The sequence below is a fragment of the Zerene cesonia genome, chromosome 29 (assembly GCF_012273895.1).
Source record: "Zerene cesonia ecotype Mississippi chromosome 29, Zerene_cesonia_1.1, whole genome shotgun sequence".
Taxonomy (NCBI): Eukaryota; Metazoa; Arthropoda; class Insecta; order Lepidoptera; family Pieridae; genus Zerene; species Zerene cesonia.
Genome location: NC_052130.1, coordinates 1,938,180 through 1,960,879, shown reverse-complemented (window position 1 = coordinate 1,960,879; position 22,700 = coordinate 1,938,180). Strand labels below are relative to the sequence as shown.

General features: G+C 33.4%; 2 protein-coding genes across 3 annotated transcripts in view; one reads left to right on the top strand and one right to left on the bottom strand.

Moving 5' to 3' along the window:
- LOC119837862 (ABC transporter G family member 20) overlaps positions 1 to 8,168 on the top strand; it is a 61,897-nt gene extending 53,729 nt beyond the window's left edge. Inside the window, exons 11-15 of one of the 2 annotated variants that reach the window (XM_038363642.1) lie at positions 1,223 to 1,293; positions 1,913 to 2,010; positions 2,699 to 2,866; positions 6,010 to 6,117; positions 6,638 to 8,168. In XM_038363642.1, the coding sequence (XP_038219570.1) occupies positions 1,223 to 1,293; positions 1,913 to 2,010; positions 2,699 to 2,866; positions 6,010 to 6,117; positions 6,638 to 6,831 (639 nt within the window). In that variant the 3' untranslated portion in view covers positions 6,832 to 8,168. The remainder of the gene's footprint in view (positions 1 to 1,222; positions 1,294 to 1,912; positions 2,011 to 2,698; positions 2,867 to 6,009; positions 6,118 to 6,637) is intronic. The other variant, XM_038363641.1, reaches the window with a different exon arrangement.
- Positions 8,169 to 10,375: 2,207 nt separating this feature from the next.
- LOC119837848 (lysyl oxidase homolog 2) lies at positions 10,376 to 22,245 on the bottom strand. The gene is made up of 9 exons (XM_038363624.1): positions 21,917 to 22,245; positions 21,146 to 21,286; positions 20,477 to 20,727; positions 19,967 to 20,198; positions 18,408 to 18,559; positions 16,486 to 16,622; positions 14,606 to 14,763; positions 13,355 to 13,449; positions 10,376 to 10,586 (listed from the first exon to the last, which is right to left on the bottom strand). Exons 1-9 carry the CDS (start codon positions 22,080 to 22,082, stop codon positions 10,464 to 10,466), a joined length of 1,455 nt encoding a protein of 484 aa, XP_038219552.1. The 5' UTR covers positions 22,083 to 22,245; the 3' UTR covers positions 10,376 to 10,463.
- Between the last annotated feature and the right edge of the window lie 455 nt (positions 22,246 to 22,700).

Genomic DNA, 22,700 nt, shown 5'->3' with positions numbered 1-22,700 from the left:
GCAACGAAGGGATTATATGTCTATGTTTGAAGAATGATATAGGCCACATTTTACCGCGGCGAAACATCTCATTCTCGTTCTAAATATGCGACTGATGCCGCGGGTTAAAAGCTAGTGATTAATCAATTGCAGTTAACTTTGAGAAATTTACAATGCTATAAAACTAAAAATTAAATGCAGTTAGCTATGTTTTCAGTTTATTTTGAATATGGAATTATGATATATGTTTCATAGCATATGCACAGGAAATCAATTGCAGTTAACCTTGCTCTCAGTTTATTTTGTATATGACATTATGATATAGGTATCATAGCATATGCACAGGAATCGATCATGACACACCTAATGTGCGATCACCTTACTCGATCACCAAATCGCCTACGCATATACATTGGTCCCGTAAATAAATACAGATTAGATATACGTTATTTATTTCGAGTATTTTTCTTGAATTATTTATAGACTGTTTATTTGATTACAATACAATGCGAAAAGCTACGTGGAACGCTACGTGATCGCAATTCGTCAACAGTATGTTAATATTAATGGAAATGTAATTATTTTTGTTTTTCGTTTTCGACTTTTATTAATTTTATATCAATAATGTTACCTTGGCTTTTTACCTTGCGATATTTGCACTGGATATTTGATAAATGTGACTGTATTATTTGTTATATTAATTTAACGCGTTGTAAAACTACTTGTATGAAATTTGGCATTTTTAAAGTACTATTGGGAAAATACTTTCGTAAACATTTAGTACAATGTGTATGTCACTTTTAAATTGCAAACATTAAGATTACAATATTATGATCCGTTACATACGGCTTACAGTTTAACGTATTAATGTTTGATAAATTATAACCTATCGACGTTATATCATCAAATTGTGATTCGATATGATGGTTTAGGTTAGATTTAATTTATTTAATAACTGCTTAGAAAACAAGCCCCACTCTTTATTTTGCAATCCGCAAGATGACACAATTATCTAATGGTTTTTACAATAATACATATTATTTATCTATTAGCGGATATTCACGCAACATTCTTTCTTTCTTTCAGTCCCTAGTACGAATTATCCAGATTACTAACTGGACCGTTAATTTTCTTGTAATTTATGATTAGATATTGTGACCTGAAACATTCAGGATTTACGATATTTTAAATTCTGCTACGGTGTTAACATTCAAAATAAATGAAAGCAATTATTTTTTTGCAGTTCCACCGCCCCATTTTCGGCCTGGAGGTGCCTAATTTCACGGACTTCGCTGGGCCGGGTGTTATACTTACGTAAGTAGAAATTTAATGGCGTTTTCATTGGTAAATATTGACTCAGGTAATGAAGGAGTATTTTGAGAAATTATGACGGAAAATATGTGAAAATTTATGGAATGTCATGTGTGTCTTTGGCTTGCTAAATGCCGTGTCGGTTTTTTATTAATTAATTTCAATCAAAATTCATAATTCTTCGGAGACTATAAGCAGTGTATATAACACGCACAATTTATCAATATAAGCCTTATGTACGATTTCAAGTTTAATTAAATAATAATTAATCATAATCGATGCTGTTTTTTATATATTTAAACGTATTTATATAAAAAAAAGTAAAGCAAATTCAAATTCAAATTTGATTGAATAAAGCAGAATAAATTATTACACCTCCTAATTTAAGCTTGATAACATTTCCTTTAAAACATCGTGAGGAAACCGGCATGTCCAAGTATCAGAAGTCCACGGCATGTGACATCTGCCAACCCGCATTTGGCCAGCCTGGTGGATTATGGCCTGAACCCACATAGGAGGCCTGTGTCCCAGCAGTGGGAACATGTATCGACTGATGATGATAAGGTTTCCTTTGTAAATAAAACGTATACAAGTCTTCGTTAACAGATTTTATTCATTACAGGATTATTTTCTTCTTGGCCGTTGCGCTCACATCAGGTTCCATGTTGGCGGAACGCAACGAAGGCATTCTAGAAAGATCTCTGGTCTCCGGTATCACTGGTACGTTTATCGATATGTCTATAACCATATCTAGTATATGTCTATGTGTATACGTAAAAGAAAATCTTAATTCCACCACCGAATGAAGTTGAATGATTTTTGTTTAGTTCTATCTATCCTTTTATTAACTGCTATTAATTTGTTAAACATAGAATGTCTAAAAAGGCGACCCGCAGTTAAATTTATATAAATGTCTTGATAGTTTGTAAACAATCAAATTCTATGTATTCGATTAACAGGGTAGTGAAAAAATTTGAGGTATTTAGCAATTATTTAAAATTTTATGACTTTCCATTATTGTTTCAAACAAAATCAGTTTGTTAGTGTTACTTAAATAAATAAATTAAATAAAAAAAATACACATACGACAGGTCCATTAAATTTTACTGAGGCTGTAGCTTTATTAAGAGCAATATAGAATTAATAAATAAAATAAATAATTCTTATTCCGTTTGTGTATTAACAAATCCTACTAGTCCTGCTAATATTATAAATGCGAAAATTTGTGAGGATAGATGTATGTTAATTACTCTTTCACGCAAAAACTACTGAACTGATTGCAATGAAGTTTGGTACATAGATAGATAGCTGGACAACTGGAATGGGTAACTTTTATCCCGATGTATTTTATATATATTTATAAATCCGTTAAAAACCCAAATATTAATTAATATTTTAATTGTTCCAGGTACTGAAATTCTGTTCTCGCACGTGCTAGTTCAAATGATCGTTATGATCTTCCAAACGGCCATGGTGTTGGTGGTCGGCTTCGCCATATTCGATCTGACGCTGAAGGGACCCCTCGGCTGGGTCATCATCCTGACCCTCAGCATTGGGCTGTGTGGAATGACTTTTGGTATATTATTTAAACTTACACTCATAATTAATCAAACCGAAACTCAAACTCAAACTCAAATACATACTCAAACTCCCACTCAAACTCATACTTAATCTCATTCTCAAAGACATCATCAAACCCAAACTCAAACTCATACTGAATCATCAACTCAACTCAGAGTTACATCTTCTATCACTTACTCAAATATTACTTATACTCAAATTCATTCTCAAATTCATAGTCAATGTCGTATTTTTAATTTTTATCAAGCTTAAACTCAAACTCTTTGTATGTGGGAGTCGAGCACGCTTCGGCACGAATTGGGCCAGCTCGCACCGGGGAAGTACCACACCCTCACAGAAAACCGGCGTGAAATAGTGGCATGCCACTGTGTTTCGTACGGTGAGTGGGGGAGCCGGAGGCCCGTTTCCTTTTCGTCACCCGTCCTAGTCCATTCCTTCTTTCCAGTCGTTAATCCTTTCCTTTTCCCTTACCCCATAAAAGCGGGCAGCGCATTCGAAAATTCCTTTGCGAATGTTTATGGGCGGTGGTGATCGCCTACCATCCGGCGAACCACCAGCTCAGTTGCCCGCTATGACATAAAAAAAAAACCAAAAAAAAAAAAACTCTTATTCAAACTCAAAATCATACTCAACATCTTACTCAAACACATAGTCAAACTCGCAGTCAAACTAATACTCATGCTCAATCTAAACTCAAACTCAAATTCGAACACATGCTCGTGTCCGACCTATATTTCATATGAATAAGAAAACGTACTATTACGTACAAATTATTTATCGTATTTAGAGAATATTCTTATGAGCTGCGCTGTCCCCACAAGAAAAAAATGTTATGTTAGATTATTTCGTATGATTTTTTTCTAATGTAACAATCTAAAAGATCACGCTTCCGAAATAACAACGTGTACAAGAGTTACACAATATATACCTAAAACGAAATATTTCGAATTTTATCTATGACAACATAATTGAAATCGGTTGAGAAAAAAATATAAGTGATATAAACTCGATCCTATATATATTAAATTTGAATACGTTCCATATTTTTGAACCGACATAACTTCGTCGGATTCAAACCGATTGGCGTGATTTTTATTGTGTCTGACAGAAAATAGTTGTCTTTTGGATCCATTTTAAAATGAGCATTGGTGCTCCCTTCCAGGGACGCAAGTGGCCGGTAGAAACGAGTCATTAACTTTTCTTTTTGTAAAATTGTTATAAAATCTGATATTGGGTACTTGTTACTCCAGCATAAATAATTTCTTATTATTATATTATTAACTAAAACACTTTTACAAAGAATACATACAATTGAAAAATATACCATTATATGGTATATTTTTCAAAGAAATTGGTTTCGATCCACTTTATTTTTCAATTTAATCCGATCTATGCGCTACTTTCGTGAATACCGGGAGTATAAGCCGCTTTGAAGGTTTAAAGCGCTTGGTTCACTAGTCTAAGCTAAAACAGTACTTACCTTCGTAGTTTTATATATCTTTACTTATATAGTACTAGCTGCGCCACGCGGTTTCACCCGCGTAAGTCCGTATCCCGTAGGAATATTGAGATAAAAAGTTGCCTATGTGTTATTCCAGTTGTCCAGCTATCTACGTATCAAATTTCATTGCAATCGGTTCAGTAGCTTTTGTGTGAATGAGTAACAAACATACACATACATCCACTTTCACAAACTTGCGCATTTATAATATTAGTAGGATAGGATATCATAGTGCCTCTAAAAAACTACAATGAACAAAATTTTATAGGCCGCGAACGTGAAACAAGGCCTCACTACGCGTATAATATTATAGTACCTTATTTATACTAGGGAATCTTGCATAGATACCCACGGCCTCCGGGGAAAGGGCCCTGGGTTATGTCGGATTCCTACCGACTAAAACCCCAAATGTTCCGTCGAGCCGCTTTAGTGAAGGGGCCACGGGTGCTTGTTGGAATTCATCCATACAGTATCTCCGGTAGTGCTACATAAAACTAAAATATGTATTTATTACAATCACAACAACACGCGATTTCCATAAAATTATCCTCAATATAGTATAGTATTTATAGAATTTTAGTCGTTGACTCATATGGGATACATGTAAGGTAAAATCAAAATATTTTATCATATTTATTGCTTTATAAGGAAGTTATTATTGTGTGGTATTGTGGTTAAATAATCATTTTAACAAAATATTGTGTTCATTTGGTACTTTGTGAATTTTCGAAGAGGCAGTATGACAGTTTTCCGGCTTGATATGAGTATATTTTAGGGCAAAGGCTTTTTAGAACTTCTGTTTTATTTATAGACATAGGAATTGAATGACATAGGAATTTAATGACATAGGAATTTAATGACATATTATTTAACTTTTAATTTACCCCCGGTCACGAGTATGGACTCTATCATCATCATCATCATCATCAGCCCATATATGTTCCCACTGCTGGGACACAGGGCTCCTATGATGGTTCAGGCTCGCCCGGTCTTGAACCCCGACTTATCGATTTTGAAGTCCGGGGTTCTCACCACTGAGCCACCACTACTTTTTTATGGACTGTGTTTAATGGACTCTATCCTATTAATATTATAAATGCGAAAGTTTGTAAGTATGGATGTATGGATGTTTGTTACTCTTTCAAGTTAAAAACTACTGAACCAATTGCAATGAAATTTGGTACGTAGACAGCTGGATAACTGGAATAACATATAGGCAACTTTTTATTCCGATATTCCTACGGGATACGGACTTACGCGTGTGAAACCGCGCACAGCTAGTACACCATAAAATGTTCCTTTTGAAATAAATTGTGGCCCAACAGTTGAATTCATAATTCTATCACGGGTATCAAGGGATGCTAGTATAGAAATCGATTTATGTCCTTCCTTGGGTTTCAAAGTCCTTTTATACGAATTATGTAAATAATTATTATTTGTTAGTTAAAAACTTAACTAAATTTAAGTGGAAGCACACCGGAGGCACCAGTTTTCAAATAAATATAGAATCATCAAAATCGGTTCACTCAGTAAAAACTTATTAGCCAACAAACACAAAAAAACAATCGAATCGACTACCTCCTTTTTTAAGTGGGTTAATAATACAACATTTTAATTAGTGTTCCTATTTATTACAGGTTTCGTAGTCTCCTGTGTATGTGATACAGAAAGGACAGCTACATATCTGGCTTTAGGATCATTCCTACCAATGATGCTTCTATGTGGCATCATTTGGCCAGTTGAAGGTAAATTAACACACGTCAACTACAGAAAATAACAATAGACTAGTTATATAACTCGGTGGGAGTCGAGCACGCTTCGGCACGAATTGGGCCAGCTCACACTGGGGAAATACAACACCCTCACAGAAGATTGCTGCTGCTGTGTTTCGTTCAGTGAGTGGAAGATCCAGACGCCCGTTCCTTTTCCTTTACCTTCCCAGTCTTTTCCATTTTTCTCTCTCTATACCATTCATCTCAGACCGCCTCCTTGGTACAGTGGTTAACGCGTGAGCGTAGAACCGAGGGGTCCTGGGTTCAATTCACGCACAAAAAAAAAATGTCTCGGTTTGGCAGGACTCAGAAGGCTGATCACCTACTTGTCCCTAAAGAAAATCGACCAGTGAAACAGATGTACATCATCTGCCCCATACCCCACTAGGGGACACGGGACTTCACTCTTTATACCATTCATCTCAATCATATGACAATTCTATATTTATCACTTGAACAATATCAACTCATCTACTACTCTTTTTTATTTCAGGTATGCATAAAGTACTCCAATGGATAAGTTATGTCCTACCTCTAACGAAATCCACTGAATCGCTGCGGTCAATGCTACAAAGAGGATGGTCTATAGAGGTACCAACAGTTTATTCCGGCTTTGTGTCCACAGCCATTTGGATCGTAGTGTATCTAACTGTTAGTATTTTGTTAATTAAATTCAAAAAGGGATAATTTTCGGGTGGGAAAATTTTGTATTCAGTTGTTGTTTGGTCATTTGCTGATCTGTAAGAGACTTATTTTGTTACGATGTTTTTTCGTGTCGCTACGTTTCGTTTAATCGCTGCGTCAAATTGTGCCTTGTATATAAGTAGTTTAAGTGGTTTCCTTGTGTTTGATTTTACGCGAGTATTATACATTTAGAAATTAGAGACTTTTTAATGGATTTTAATCGCGATTTTTACATTATATTGAGACAGTCTGCCCGTGATCACGCTCGCTATAAAGTGCTTGAAACGTAATATAATGAATATATGTAAATCGAGTTTAAAATCCGTTAAAAAGTCTATAATTGCTAAAAGTTTAAATGGTTTATGCGGAATAGGGATTGCTTCAAAATGCTTAAGACATAACAAATTGAACTGTAGCTGACTGTAATAAAGTCGTTTTTTATGTTAATAATTATGTATGAGTTGGGAAATATTTACAATGCTACACGTAAACCAGGTAAACAGGTTTTATATGACTAAATGTATGTTATATGATATTTTTTATTTCACATTTAAAGCATGGTTTTATTCATATCGTAATTATTTTCCTTCAATGTCTTATAGGCAAACTATTGATTCAGTTTCGAAGCAAATGAAATAGTATAGATTGTTTACTAGTAGGCAATAATAATAATGAATCATAGATATAAGAATTTTGTTATACACTATGTTACCAATTACTATGTGATATTTAATAAGGCGAGGTACTTGATGCCATTATATGAACTAAATACTTTAATTTTAAGTGGATATTTAATTTAGTCGGTGGGTTGTCTGTGATTTATGATTATCATTAATAGAAACATTACATTGTAACATAATTCACTTTTATATTCATGTATTTTTATGTTAAATTCATGTATTTTTATGTATGTCATAGGTTCAGGAAATTTGCTGTTGTCATTTCCAGTCTTTAAAGACGTTATCTATTTATTTATTACGTAACAGTTTTTAAGACGGTCTCTTCATTGCTATGGCTGATACTGACGTGACGTATTTTCTAAGAAATGTCAAAATCAGTTGAACTTTGACCTCGTGTTTACAGGGGGGATTCCGTGACGTGTTAAAACGGTTATGATTCCAGTTTGTGATGACAGACGTATATAATAAGTCGTTTAGTTCACTCTCCCACACTGGAATTAGTACTGCTTCAAGACGTCAGACGACCAGAAAGTTTATTCTAGCTCAGTTTTGTATCATAGACTTGTACAACGTGAAATGTATTTGCTCAATATATTATATAGGTAGCTATGGATATAATATTGAATATTTAATAAGTGGTAATAAATGTTTTTTAAACTATTGCGTGGTTTTATTTGATATTGAATTCTTTGATTGAAAATCACGAAAAATGCCAATGGATTTAATCCATGTATTGAATCAATTGGTAATATTCGTGAGTTTTCAGTTTTAGTGATGTTATTAAAGTAATGTTTTATTCCAACACCTTGTCGAGGATTTGTAACTTTTTATCAATACACATAATAACTTATTAAGAGACTATGTGTATGCATGTAGTCGAGCACGCTTCGGCACGAATTGGGCCAGCTCGCACCGGGGAAGTACCACACCCCCACAGAAGACCGGCGTGAAATAGCATTCTGCTGTGTTTCGTTCGGTGAGTGGGGGAGCCGGAGGCCCATATCCTTTTCCTTCCCCTTCCCAGTCCTTTCCTTTATTCCTCTCGCCAATCCTTTCTTAATCCCTTCCCAATTTAAAGTCGGCAATCCATTTGTAGAGGCGTAAGGTCTGTAATCGACTTTACGCCTCTACAAATGTTCATGAGCGGTGGTAGCGCTTACCTTCAGGCGTCCCACCAGCTCTATTACCGACTGTGACATAAAAAAAAAAAAAGTTTACTCGTATATAACCCTTGTAAATTTTTCATATTAAATCGAAAAAATCAATTCAGCAGACATGAAAAACGAAATATTTTATTTTATTATAAAATTACACCAATAGGTATGTCACTATAAGATCATAAAAACTGTTTATTAACAGACTAACTATAAGTTGACAATGTTTCGACAGACTGTAATCGTGAGTAGTAATATAACGATTTATACAATGAGACCATATTAAATTTACGTCAAAATTGCATCCTACATTTTTAGTTACCGTAATATCCATTAGATGTGGCCATTGTATCAAAAAAAACTAACAAAAAATCTACCCAACGGTTTTTCGTTCTCAAAATGCGCTAAAGCTTCGCGACAATGGAAAATTCTCGTAAAAGTTTTACCTCGGTTGCCGAGCTGCGGAATGGACTTTACAGCGAGTGAAAATCTTTGAATATTTTTCGTTAAATTCATGCGTAATTTGGCTATTTCAACACAATGTTATTTATATATGTATTAGTTTCACCTGTATGTTTGTATGCTTATTAACCGCCTTTTTTGGACTCGATTAACTCGCTTTAAAAGGACAGAGTTATAAGTTATTTATTTTTTCATATTTTTTTATATATCTTTACTTTTTTTGCTAAAACCTCTTGCATTTCCTTTCCTACCAGGTTGTCTGGCAGAGATTGCTGTTTAGCAATAAGGCCACATTTTGTACGAAATATCATTGTTTTGTACAATAATGTATTATAAATAAATAAATAAAAAATATCCCTATGTTTACTCTTTACAATAACAATTGAGACAATATTGTTGATTATGTCATTAAAGTTTGTTAGTTTTTTTATACTACATTGATTATTATTAGGTATATGAGTTAGATAATAGATTTCTTACGATACTAAGATACTTCAGACTTTTCTAAAAGCTAAAGGCTAATGGATTTTATCTCGAGAGGAGGCGTTAAATGCGTTTTATATTTATGACTGACAAAGTGTTGCTTTTAGTATTCAAAAGGTTAAACGGATGACACTGTCTGTGTGTTTCTTTATTTTTCTTTTAAAACCGCTGGTGGTTCACCTGATGGTATGTGATCACTATCGCCCATGAACATGAAGTGGTGGGCCTCTGATAATATGTTATGTATAATATATACTTTAAGCGGTAATGATCAATTCTGTTGCCAATATAACAACAATTTAAAAAAACGAGGTCGTGCAACGGTTGGCTCAGTCATAAATTGGATGGGTAAGTAAATTTTTGCAGTTTCTCTTAAGCATCGGTACGGAACCGTTAGTGTCACGAGTCCGAGTCCCACTTAACTGATTATTTAGTTAGTTTAATTAAGAAGAATTTTTTCCATTTTCAAATTCCAATGATTCCATTTTCAAATATTAGAATGACGTTTCTTTTTTGATGATTATAACTTTTAGTATTTGACTCAAAGGAACCTATTCACCTCTATCTTCTATGAATTTGTTATTAGCTGTTCCCATAAGAAATAATGCTATTATAATAATAGATACATGAATTTGGCAAACGAGAATACTTATACGTCTGTGTCTGTTAGATATTCTGTCTAGCCTTTTCTTTAGCTGTTTAGTTATGTTTAATTTGGTTAGTTGGTTTAAGAAAATAATATACACTTCAACTTCCAGCAATTATATTCAATATCAACAAATACGCATTAAAATCGGAAATGCAATTACAAAATACAAACAGGTAATTTTTTTAAATCGCCCCATGTCAACAGGGCCTAAGGCCGGCCCAAGCGACAATTGTATACTGCGGCATAAGTGTCAGTTAGGCGGAGTACACACGAAGCGGCGTTGTTATGATAACTTTGTTCTGCTATACGCGCGTGAGGATTTACCGCCACCTGTGAAGAATACGTATTATAAAATTAGTATTATCAATCACACTAATCCTACTAATATTATAAATGCGAAAGTTTGTAAGCATGTGTGTGTGTTTGTTGCTCTGTCACGCAAAAAATACTGAACCAGTTGCAATGAAATTTGGTACGTAGAAAGCTGGACAACTGGAATAACATATAGGCAACTTTTTATCCTGATATTCCTACGGGATACGGACTTACGCGGGTGAAACCGCGGGGCGCAGCTTTTATTATATTTGCGAAAGTCGCCGGGACGAGCGTCTAGTAATTTGTTTGTTAGAAAGTTGGTACAGAGGTAGTGAAAGCCGCATCAGAACGGAAACTGTACGAGGAAAACCCCGGACAGTCTATTTTTGACAACAACAGACCAAGCAGTGGGCGGAAAGCTAACTAGTTACTAATAAAAGTGTTAAAATTTGTGTCTGTATGCACACGAGTTTAGAATTTAATCTTTATTTTTAGAAATTAAAAAAAAATTAACGAATTTTAATCGCGATTTATTCATTATATTATTAACCCGATGAGAGTCAGTCTCCCTGTGACCACGCTCGCTGTAAAGTGTTCGAAACGTCGGGTTGATAATATAATGAATAAATCGCGTTTAAAATCCGTTAAAAAGTTTTTAATTTCTAAATGTATAATACTCGCGTAAAATCAAACACAAGAAAATACTAATCTTTATGTAATGCATAGATATTGTTTTATTAATCACCTAACGACATTAAATGTCATTAAAGATAATTATCATTATACCTTGTTAACTTTAATGAATGAATAAAATGTTCTCTGATGCTTCGCATTATAAGTGCAAAGGATAAGCTTAGTAAAAGGTTTCTTTATGAACAAATAGCAGTGCGCCCCGGTTTCGCCCGTGGTACATAATAAATAACCTTTGACACTCAGCGAAGTTGCAGCTTTCTAATGGTGAAAGTATTTTTAAAATCGGTCCAGTAGTTTTTGAGTTAGTAACAAACAAACCAACAAAAAATCAAATCTTTCCTCTTTATATCATTAGTATATATATATACAAAGAGAACATATAATATTATGTTCACAAAAACTAAAAGGTTTATAAATTTAGAAATTAAAAACTTTTTAACGGATTTGAAACGCGATTTATTCATTATATTATTAACCCGACGTTTCGAACACTTTACAGCGAGCGTGGTCACGGGAGGGCAGTCTCCGTTAAAAAGTTTTTAATTTCTAAATGTATAATACTCGCGTAAAATCAAACACAAGAAAATACCAGGTTTATAAATTATGTTAAATTCACAGCGAGTTAACGAGAGCATCCAAGTACAGTCGCGGGCTACATCTAGTTTTCCATAACTACCAACAACAGGCACTTTAAATTCTCTAGTATCACTATTTCGAGAACATTCGAGAATTTCTTTACCAAATGTCACGTGCAATATGAACTGAATTTATTGTTAACGCTTAGGTTATATTTATTGCTCGCGAAATCTTTGCTCCGAGTTTTATATTCGACTTATGTGCATTTTTGCGTTTGATAATTTTTCTTTATTTTCAACCGACTTTAAAAGGAAGATATCGAATTGACTGTATTGTGTTTTATTATTTCATAATTTTTGAGTAGGGTGAACTGATTTTTATCTAGTTCTATTTTTATCTAGATTTAGTCTAGTTCTAAAAATTTGGCGACGGTTTGGTTTTTGTTTAATAATTAATTTGTTTATATATATATACCGATTTTGATAAAATTTGATATAAGGATAGTTTGGACGTGAGAAAGGATATAGTTTACAGTAAAACGAGATATAAACTATTGCATTTATTCCCGTAATCCTACAGCAACTGAATCTAAAGTAAAACCCTTAGGCTGTATATGTTTTCCTCGGACTATGCAGACGAAGTCACGGGCCAACGGTAGAGCAGGAAAATGGGCATGTCATGGTGATGTTATTAGAGGTGCTTTGCTGGCCTTAATACTGCGCAGTAGTAGATGGAACAATCCTTCAGAGCAAGCCCCTTAGTTCAAGAGAGACGCAACTTTTAACGTTTTATGTTATCAAAAACATACATATATACATATACATCCTACTAATCCTACTAATATTATAAATACGAAAGTTTGTAAGGACGTGTGTGCGTTTGTTGCTCTTTCACGCAAAAACTGCTGAACCGATTGCAATGAAATTTGGTACGTAGATAGCTGGACAACTGGAATAACAAAAAGGCAACTTTTTATCCCGGTATTCCTACGGGATACGGACTTACGCGGGTGTAACCGCGGGCCATTCACACATTCACATTAAAGATACGTTTCAGACCTCGTAGACCAGTCTTGTTTAGTCTATTTAGTTCCAAACTAATTGGAGTTGATTAAAAATATTAACTTTAATTAGTGTCTCAGTTAAAGATTTAGTTACAAGACTGAAGTTTTGTTTTCAAAATTGTAGGTAACTTTAAAAGGGTAACTTTGAAGTTTCGGGTTTGGTTAAATGAAGAGTTGTATTTATGCTTGACTAGCTGCGCCCCACGGTTTCACCCGCGTATGTCCGTATCCCGAAGGAATATCGGGATTAAAAGCTACCTATATGTTATTTGAGTTCTATGTTCGTACGTATGGTTATGTACGTATGTATATACGTAATTAATAGGTATTATTAATATATTTTTTATTGTATTTATATATATTTTGAATTAGAACATGATAAATTAATACATCTTTTTCTTTTTTTTTATTCTTTACTTACATATTTTTTAAAAGTTTGTATGTTTATTACCTTAAATGTATAGTCGCCTGGTTCTACGTCAGTTACATCCACCCATTGGCAATCGATGTTATACTGATATATATCCGAGCAGTTCACAGACACACCTGTAAATAATTATTTAATAACATTAATTAATTAATTGCAGTTTGATTAATATTGACTAATTCCGACATTTTATAATATCTTTACCTACTAACATCTCGAAATATAATTTTATTTATTTAAATGAATGAGTATTGTTTATGAAAAAAACTGAGAAACACGCTTAATAGAGATAGTAGAACTAAATTATCTCAATTTCTCATACAAAGTACATGTATGGAATTTTAATCCTAGCGATCCTAACCAATACCACTGAAATACTTTCGCATTTATAAAAAATATATACATATAAATACAGTGTATTATTGCGAAATAATAATACATATATAATAATACACGCAATTGGCCGGCGTGGTGGATTATGGCCTGAACCCTCATAGGAAGCCGGTATTCAGTGTGGGAACATATATTTGGGCTGATGATGATGATGATGATAACATACATATAATAATAATATGTCCGTTTAAATTGAGTGATTAACATAACATTGTTAGAAAAGTTTTACTTTACTAAAAATATAAAGTTCATTTTAAATATTTATAAAACAGCAAATACGTTATATAAATATCTAAGATGAATGAATGAATGAATGAATAAAACTTTATTGTACACACCAATAGGAAAAATTTCAAAAGCACAGACTAAAAATACAAGTTGCACAATAGGCGACCTTATGGCTACAGAGCCATCTCTTCCAGGTAACCAAAACAACGAAATAATACATAGAAAGCGTAAAGGTAGGTGGTGTATACTATAGATATAAGTTTAATTAATATAGATAACTATATATCATAGCAAATACATAGATGTAATAAGATACAATATTAATAAAATAAAAACATGTAAGAAAAAACAATATATACATATTATTATTATTTCAATTTGTATGATAAGATAAATAAACAGTATATGTAGATGATATAATTAGAATATATAATGTCATCTCTCATTTAAAGAGGAATAATATTCAAAGAGCATACTTTTGAAAGTAACGATTGATTTAGCATTACGTATATTAAGTGGCAAATCATTCCACAATCTGATTGCTTTGACTGTAAAAGAAGAATTAAAGAATTTAGTTTTGTGCACAGGAAAGTTGAGGATTTAACTATCATTCGAACTTTCGAAGATTCTATTAAAGAGGACAACTTTTACAACCTTGGTCGCCATAGTTGAGGCATGAGTATTTCTTCTGAACACCTGGTAAGCAAGTATTGTCTTCCAAACAGAAGGAAGCTTTATGACCCTCGGCTATTCTTCTCCCAGAACCATCTAGAATGTCGAACGTCGCGAAAACCTCCATACTATGATAATGCCTGGAAGTTGTAATAATATTAATAATGAAATGTCTTTGAACGCTGCAAAATCTTTAATTTTCACACAATTTAATCACAATACTATTTCGTGTAACCAAGTAAGCTGGTAAAGACTTAAACACTTTTAAGTAATTTTAGACACCAAATGTGTCATACTTTTAAGGCGATCCGATCCGCTTCGTCATACTAATTTGGAATCTAGGAACAGTCTTCAGTGTACTGAGAATTGCTTTGATTATTTGCAATCACAGCATTGGAATATTTTTTCATATACCTTACTATACAAGATGTGCCATGTGTGGTTTATTATGTTTAATACAACTTATAGCTTGTCCTATTGTCCCATACAATGATTACTAAATAAATAATTCAACAACAAAATGACGTAAACAAATTGTTTGATATTTTCTTAAACGTTGAATTAGCATCCCTAGGTTCGCACGGCTCGCAGATATTGCGCGGCAAATGCTGCCCTTGTGCCTATGAAAAGAGCGCCTGTGAATGGCAAAGGACGGCAAGTCGTCAATCAGGGGTGTGCACATGGAGTTTTGAGTCAAATAGAAAAAAAGCATCATCATGTTATATGTATTTTTACACATTCCGCGTATGTAAAATTATGCGTTACTTGTTCCTTAGTACACTTAATGCATGACAATCTATATAGATCGTGAAATATTGTATGGAATCATATTAAGTTTTCCTCCTTTATATATTACTTTTTCACAGTTGGTTGCCTGGAAGAGATCACTCTTTAGTTATAAGGCCGCCCGCTGTGCTGGTTTAGTTTTAAGACATTTATTTTAAGGATGCGTTATGTATGCCAGCACAATAATGTATATATAAAATAAATAAGTAATAAATAAAATAAATAAGTTTGATGATTTATTGCAACTCTCAATAAGGAAAAAAGCTCTGTGACGATTTTATTTAAGTAACATATTGACCACTTATTCACCACTTCTATTTGTTTTATGTTTGCGAGGCAATTTGTGTCTTCTGTCCATGTGTCTGTTACTTTGATCACAGATAGCATAGAATGTAAGGGACTAGACGCAATCGGTAAAAGATTTCTCGTCTGGCACTGTGCAATAAAACAAAATTAATCGCCATTGTTAGAAACGTACGACACTCGCTTCACGTCGATTTTTAATTTATTGTTCTTATCTCGGCTCTAATTCGGAATCCTTACAACTTTATATTTAGTCGCAATAACATATAAAACCTTCATTGGAGCGTACTTCACGGTGCAATAAACATTTCCAGTAGAGAAACGTTACTTTTAAACCCTCATCTTTTTAGCATGAATAGATATCTAAGTCCAACGCATGTCATAACTAAGAAAAAGTTCTTTTATACGGACATATGCTAATCCCAACAATGGTGTGTGGAAAATCTCGAATGAAATATGAGAATCGAGAAAGGAAACTGAACTTGGCCTGGCCTTTTTTTTGCATTAAAAAGATTACTTTGACTACTTTATTTTAACGTCTGGATAAATTTTCATTTCGTTTTTAAATTAGAATTTTAGTGCGAGTTGAAATATTTTATTATCTCATTAAAGCATGCAGTGCATCGCAGAGGCACTATAAATGTCCATGGGCGGTGGTGATCGCTTACCATCGAGCGAACCACCAGCTCAGTTGCCATAAAGCAAATAGTTTTTCTATGAAATATATACTTTATATGTTTTGTAGGAAGCCTATTTAGCTATGATTTACTCACATATGGCACAAATGCCACTGCCACAAATGTTTTGGCAAATACGGTCGGAATTCAGCATTTCCGATGTTCAGAGACGCCGCCGTGAAGCGTAAAAGTCTTCGGGTTTCAAATTGCCAATTTGGGTTCGTCTTTTGCACCTGAAATAAGATAAGGATTAAGCAAGAAAATGCGCTTTTGAAAGACGCTTTTGAATGTTACAAATTTTCTTGTGCTTTGAATGAATGAATCTCGAAAAAAGGAGGGGAACATTATGAGTTGTTTGTTCTTATTTTTAACTGACATTATAATTGCGACTAACCGCCGGTATTAATAAAAGAACTCAATCTTAATTCTACAAATTAGAATAGATAGTTCAATGTACATCGCTTCCTTTTTTCGACGTGTGTATTTTTTGAAACCACAGCTTATATATGGATTAGACTTCGATAATCAAAAACATAAATTAAATTGATTTTGTGTCTTTGAATGCATGAGAGCGTGCGTAAATTTTATCTAATGAGTTATATAGTTGTACATGTGAAAACATGGCAGATATAGATACATCAAAATATATGATAAGAAACCTCGGAACTTAAACCACGCAGGCAGACTGAAAATCAGTGCTGTTCGGGGGTTAATTTCTAGTTGTTTTAGCTTTAAGGTTGTTGTGTGGCAATAATGCTTATTTTCTCTCATTCTTTCTTTCTCTTTCAGTTTGGAGTTCATTACATGTAAACATTATGTAAACATTTCATTGATTATACCAGTTTGTTCTCTAGTCTACCAATAAAGTATACGTATACTGGTATTTCATGTACTATAAAACACATAATAAACATAGTAAATGTTTACATAACATTCACAGACAAACATAGCTGTATAACAATGGTTCTATGTGGATTTCACGAAATTAACTCACATCGTCTCTGAGTTAATAAGACTTACCTTTTGATAAAATAAACAGAACAGATTTTGATAAACCACAATTTCAACAAACAGACCACGATACTGATCCAATTGTAAAGTCTAGTACTAACGAACCGCGTATTTTTAAACAAATAAACCAAACTAATGCTTATTCCGATGTTAGTATAACCTATATCGCTATGAATAAATTTAACTGTCATGTTGTACAGATAGCGAATAAAATAAATAGCCCCGTGCCGAGATAAGCTTGGATGATTGATTATTATTTACGTGAACCTATTCTGAAATTGGATTGGATGTGGTAATGTGTTGTCTGTGGTCGAACACCAGTCTAACAATTATGCGATAAAGAGGTGTTAGCGTACTGTGCTATGGATTAATTGAAAGTTATTGCAAAAACAATTTGTGTGTACTTATATACCTAGTTATTATTATAGTTGTCATTTTTGAGATTTACAACATTGAATACAATGAACTCTGGGAATTTAATTTAATCATTTACAAACTTATACGTATTATGTTACATTCATGTAAGAGTAATATCTGTTTAAATGATGATTATTAAAATAAAAATTAATAAAAACATTGTAATTTATAAAATCAAGTCGACTTTAAAGATTTTGTCATTTGCGAATGTTTGAATAATGCGTGGTGGCTGTTTCCGTTGTAAAAGCTATTTAGTCCTCTATCTCAAAAACTACTGAATCGAAATGAATGAAACTTGCTCTGGTCCCGAAGTTGAATAAGAAATCCGAATGCAATCCCCTTTATAGTTTTTGACTCATGTTATCCAAAAAAAAATTAATAATAACTCTAACATGGATACTGGATGATGATGATGCAACCATGCATCATCATCATGCAAACACATGTTATAAGAAATCCGAATGCAATCCGCCTTATAGTTTTTGAGTGACGTTATCCAAAAAATCTAATCAACAAACATCGAATTGATGGCCTCATTTTGAACGAACATTAGCAATAAGTCTAACATGGATTGCTGCGGTCTACCTTACCTCATAAGCAGACTTGCTCAGGCAATTTTCTTCCATCGCGCACTGCAGTTGGAACATGGGCGCATCTTGCAAATGTGCGGTCCGTTCTATAGCACTTGTATCCAAGAGCAGGTCTGCTAGATAGTGCGTACACACCACTGCTGCGACATGACCTATGGACACCCAGACAGACATTACATACATACAAGTAGCGGACAAGAATGTTTGTATACTCTAATTTTTATTTTAAACTCAAATAACAACGCTCATTAAGAGAATTAAAAACAACGCGTTGTGACCTGTTTAACTTCATTCAGCGTTTTGGGCTTTTGAGCATATCCAGTTACGTCATGAGTTAAAATTAAATAAAAACCTACACCAAGGTCCTCGTAGTCCAGGATCCCCGTAGACCAGGGACTAAGTAGCCCTGGGCTACGAGGTTCCTGGTCCGTGGTCCCTATCCTGTCAAGGGCCCTGTACCAGTGATGCGAATCCAATTTCCGATTTTTAAATTAGATAGATTTTAAACTATCTTCATATCATTTTTATAGTTTAGAATTTTAACGAGAAACAGTTGGGAGTCTTGCGTGATAGTGGTAGATAATTAATTATTAAACTATAGCATATAATCCTGGACTGCAGCTGAAGAAAGCTTTATAAAAATAAAGCAACGTACAACAAACAAGTATATAAATATATATAATATAATCTTGATCAATAAGAACTCTATAACATTCACTCGTTTGCTAAAACATCGAAGTATGAACCTCAAGTCAATAAAGCTTATTCATCATATTTCGTTTAATAATTTTGACACGTTAATAACGTCCAGCTTTATTTGGGTCGAGGCGTTAATCCTTATTGTTATAAAAGGTATTAAATATAGCTTTTGCAAATCCCCACAGATCTGTGAAACATGTCATTTGGCTGGATGTGATTATATTTTTCCTTGTGGAACTTAGCGGCGCAAGAAATGCTCGAAGAGATTTACGTAATTAGATTATTTGGCGGAAAATGAGTAGAAATTTGCGAATTACGCTAATACCTAGCAAATATATATATTTTTTTTCGAGAAATAACGATAATCAATAGAGTGGGATATTTCAATTGAATTAGAGTATACGAATAAGATTCTGTTGACGCTCTCACTGAAACAGATTTATAATTCAATTCTGGATAAAGTAAATAAGTATATAAGACAATTTCTTTCTAAATTAATAGATTTCACACCTAAATAAGCACAAATAATTGTATAACATGGACGCTATGAGCTTATAAAACTGAACATAATTTATTGTTATTTAATATCAGATGATCTGTTATTTATACTTTTATTCTTATAATTTCACTATAAGAGATTATCTAGGTTAGTAATACGCATAATTAAATATAGTTTATATACTATATTTAATTACTTTTTCTCTGAGCTTGGTATTATATTGCAACATTTCTTCTCTTTTATGTATTATTTTACACACGTATTCTTAAAGAAGAAAAATATTTCAGACGCGCTTCTAAAAAAAGTAAAGTATTCTTTTAAATAGTATTAGACTTTAAATAATTTTTTTATACTAACTAACCTCTTTCACCAGGACATAATACGTCACCAAATTCTCTGTGTTTGCATGCAAACAGATTTGTTTCGTTTCCTTCACACTCCACACCGCTTAGAATTATTTGGGAACTGCCAAAGAAATCAGTCTGTAACGCTTGGTCAGCAAAGCCGAGTGCCAAGTGGTGGCATACGGCCGCCGCCTCGTATAATGTCCAGCCATCTGGGCATATGCTTCCCCAACTGTTATTGTAGTAGATCTGAAATATATTTTAATGAGGACTCATTGCATATTTTTTTAATATTAAGTAATTTTGAAATAAACTAGAATGAACGTATAATACTGCTGGTTTTTATAGTTGTATGATAAAGAGTGAATACTTACCAAATAGCAATTTTGTTTTGTTTTTGTATTGCAACGTAAATAAGTAATTTATAAGAGTCATGTTTTCATTTTGAACCGGTCTAAATCGCCAACTTCATATTGAAGATAATGAATTATCTTTTACAAATTACATATTTAAAAAAGGTTACTCACCTCTACTCTGCCTTCGTAACTATTTCGTCCACCAACTAGTCTTAAACTCGCGTCCCTTGCATCCATAACTTCATGTATATGTCTTGGCTTAATTTTGCCTTCTTTTGTTCCGTCTTCTATCACTTTTTCTTTACATATAACACCTGCTGCCTCACTCTTCTCACAGTCTGATGACCCCCAGCCGGAGAAAATACATTGATTCAGAGATATTTCATTGCCTTCACATACGACATCATCCATCCAGAATTTTTCTAGGATAAAAATAAATATGCTTATTCATTCAACACAGCTTTAAATATAAAGCATTTAATTAAAATTCGGAAGCGCTAAATATAAATTTTAATTCTTTACATGTTACCTTAAAAAATAGATTAATCTACATTTAATTATTGATAATAATACTTAATATGGGTGATAAAATTATTGTTTCTATATTGAGAGGAACTAAAATAGTAAAAGCCAATAATTAATTAAGGATAAAGTGTAATAATGTACAGTACATTAAAGTACATGAATAAATTATTATGCTTATAATTGCTTTTACATTACATACCAAAAGCAATTTTTTCCTTTTATTGAAGATTTTTGTCACCTCATTTGTATCTTGTTGTTATAATTATGATCTAAGGGCCAGAACTAGAATACATTCTAATATAAATTGGTTTATACCCATAGCTTCTCCAAACTGTCCACCATGAGTGGCCACACCGGTTCTATTCAGAGTTCGGCAAATGACCTGGGCCGCAGCATTGTCCCACGAATCATCGCATACTGCTCCCCATCTTCCAGCGTGATAGATGTACACATTGCCTGCCATCAACAATTATAGTTATTCAGGCGTTATCTAAAATATTGTCAGGGATAAATTGTCCATTTCTATTTATCTCAATTTGTGCAGACATGAGCCACCATCAATGGCGTATATTTATGCCCGCAAATATTCAAACACAATTCTTATTAAAATGTCTATGTATGTATGTATGTTGTATAAACAGATATTTGAGGCAAACTTGAGAAAGTCTACGATACTCCGGCGACATTTTAATCAGATATTATACATTCCGCAATATACATATTCGTATTAAACTAGCTTTTCATCCGCGGCTTCACACACCTAGTCAAACGATAAGATTCCTGGGGTTTTACCCGCATAGCTCAGGAACTGTGTTACGAATATCGTCCATATAAAAATACAATAATCTATTAATGTTTCCGCCAGCAATCTATTAATGCTTGTTACCTTTTGCCCGGGCTGCCTGGAAGAGATCACTTCTGAGTGATAAGGCCGCCCAACAAATTGTACTCTTTTTTTTTTTCTTGTTGTCAATATGTTTTTTTTTTAAGTCTCCTGTACACTTTTCGTTGAAAAGTAATAAATAAATAAATAACAATTTATATAAATTAGTAGAATGCCTTAATCAATCTGGTAATACGTCTCACCTTCAAATTCTGTTCCACCCGAAAGTTTGATTTTGTTTTCCAAGTGTTTTTGCTTATTTAACATTTTTTGAATGAACGCAGCTCTCATGTTACGTTCATGTTCAGTTAAATCTCTACACAACACACTCACGAAAAATATGAACACGATACACAAGTGCATTTTCATAATCTTTTTTTAGCTGTTAGAGAACACTCTTCATCACTATATGTAAAATATAGTTTTGGGCATAATACGCTGCCCTGAAGAACACCTGACACTAATAACGCTTTATTTTAAAGAAAACTAGTTCGAACCAGTTTTACTGTGATTTAATTTAAAACTTGGTCTTATTCTGTAGCATGTAACATCACTGAAATCTTTTATAGAACTGCCGAGTGGACATAGAATAAGGTCTTAATTGTGGACGCAGTATTTGTAGTTCACGGTCAGGAATATGGGTTTGTTCGTTTCAATGATGTAACTGAATGTTCAAGTACATTTATATAGTTACCAATCTATTAATCGTATAAAGCTGCAGATTTTTTTTGTTTGTTTGTTCGTTTGAACGCACTTATCTCAGGAACTAATGGTCCGATTTGAAAAATTAATTTTCAATGTTAGATAGCCCATTTATTGAGGAAGGCTTAAGGCTATATAAGTACTTCGGGCGAAGCCGGGACGGACCGCTAGTTTATTTATAAAGTTGATAGTTATGTTATAGTATTTTATTTATAGAGATGTATCCTGGGATTGATTTTCATTTACGTTTAGTTCCTAAACGATAACAACAAAAAAAAGCAAAAA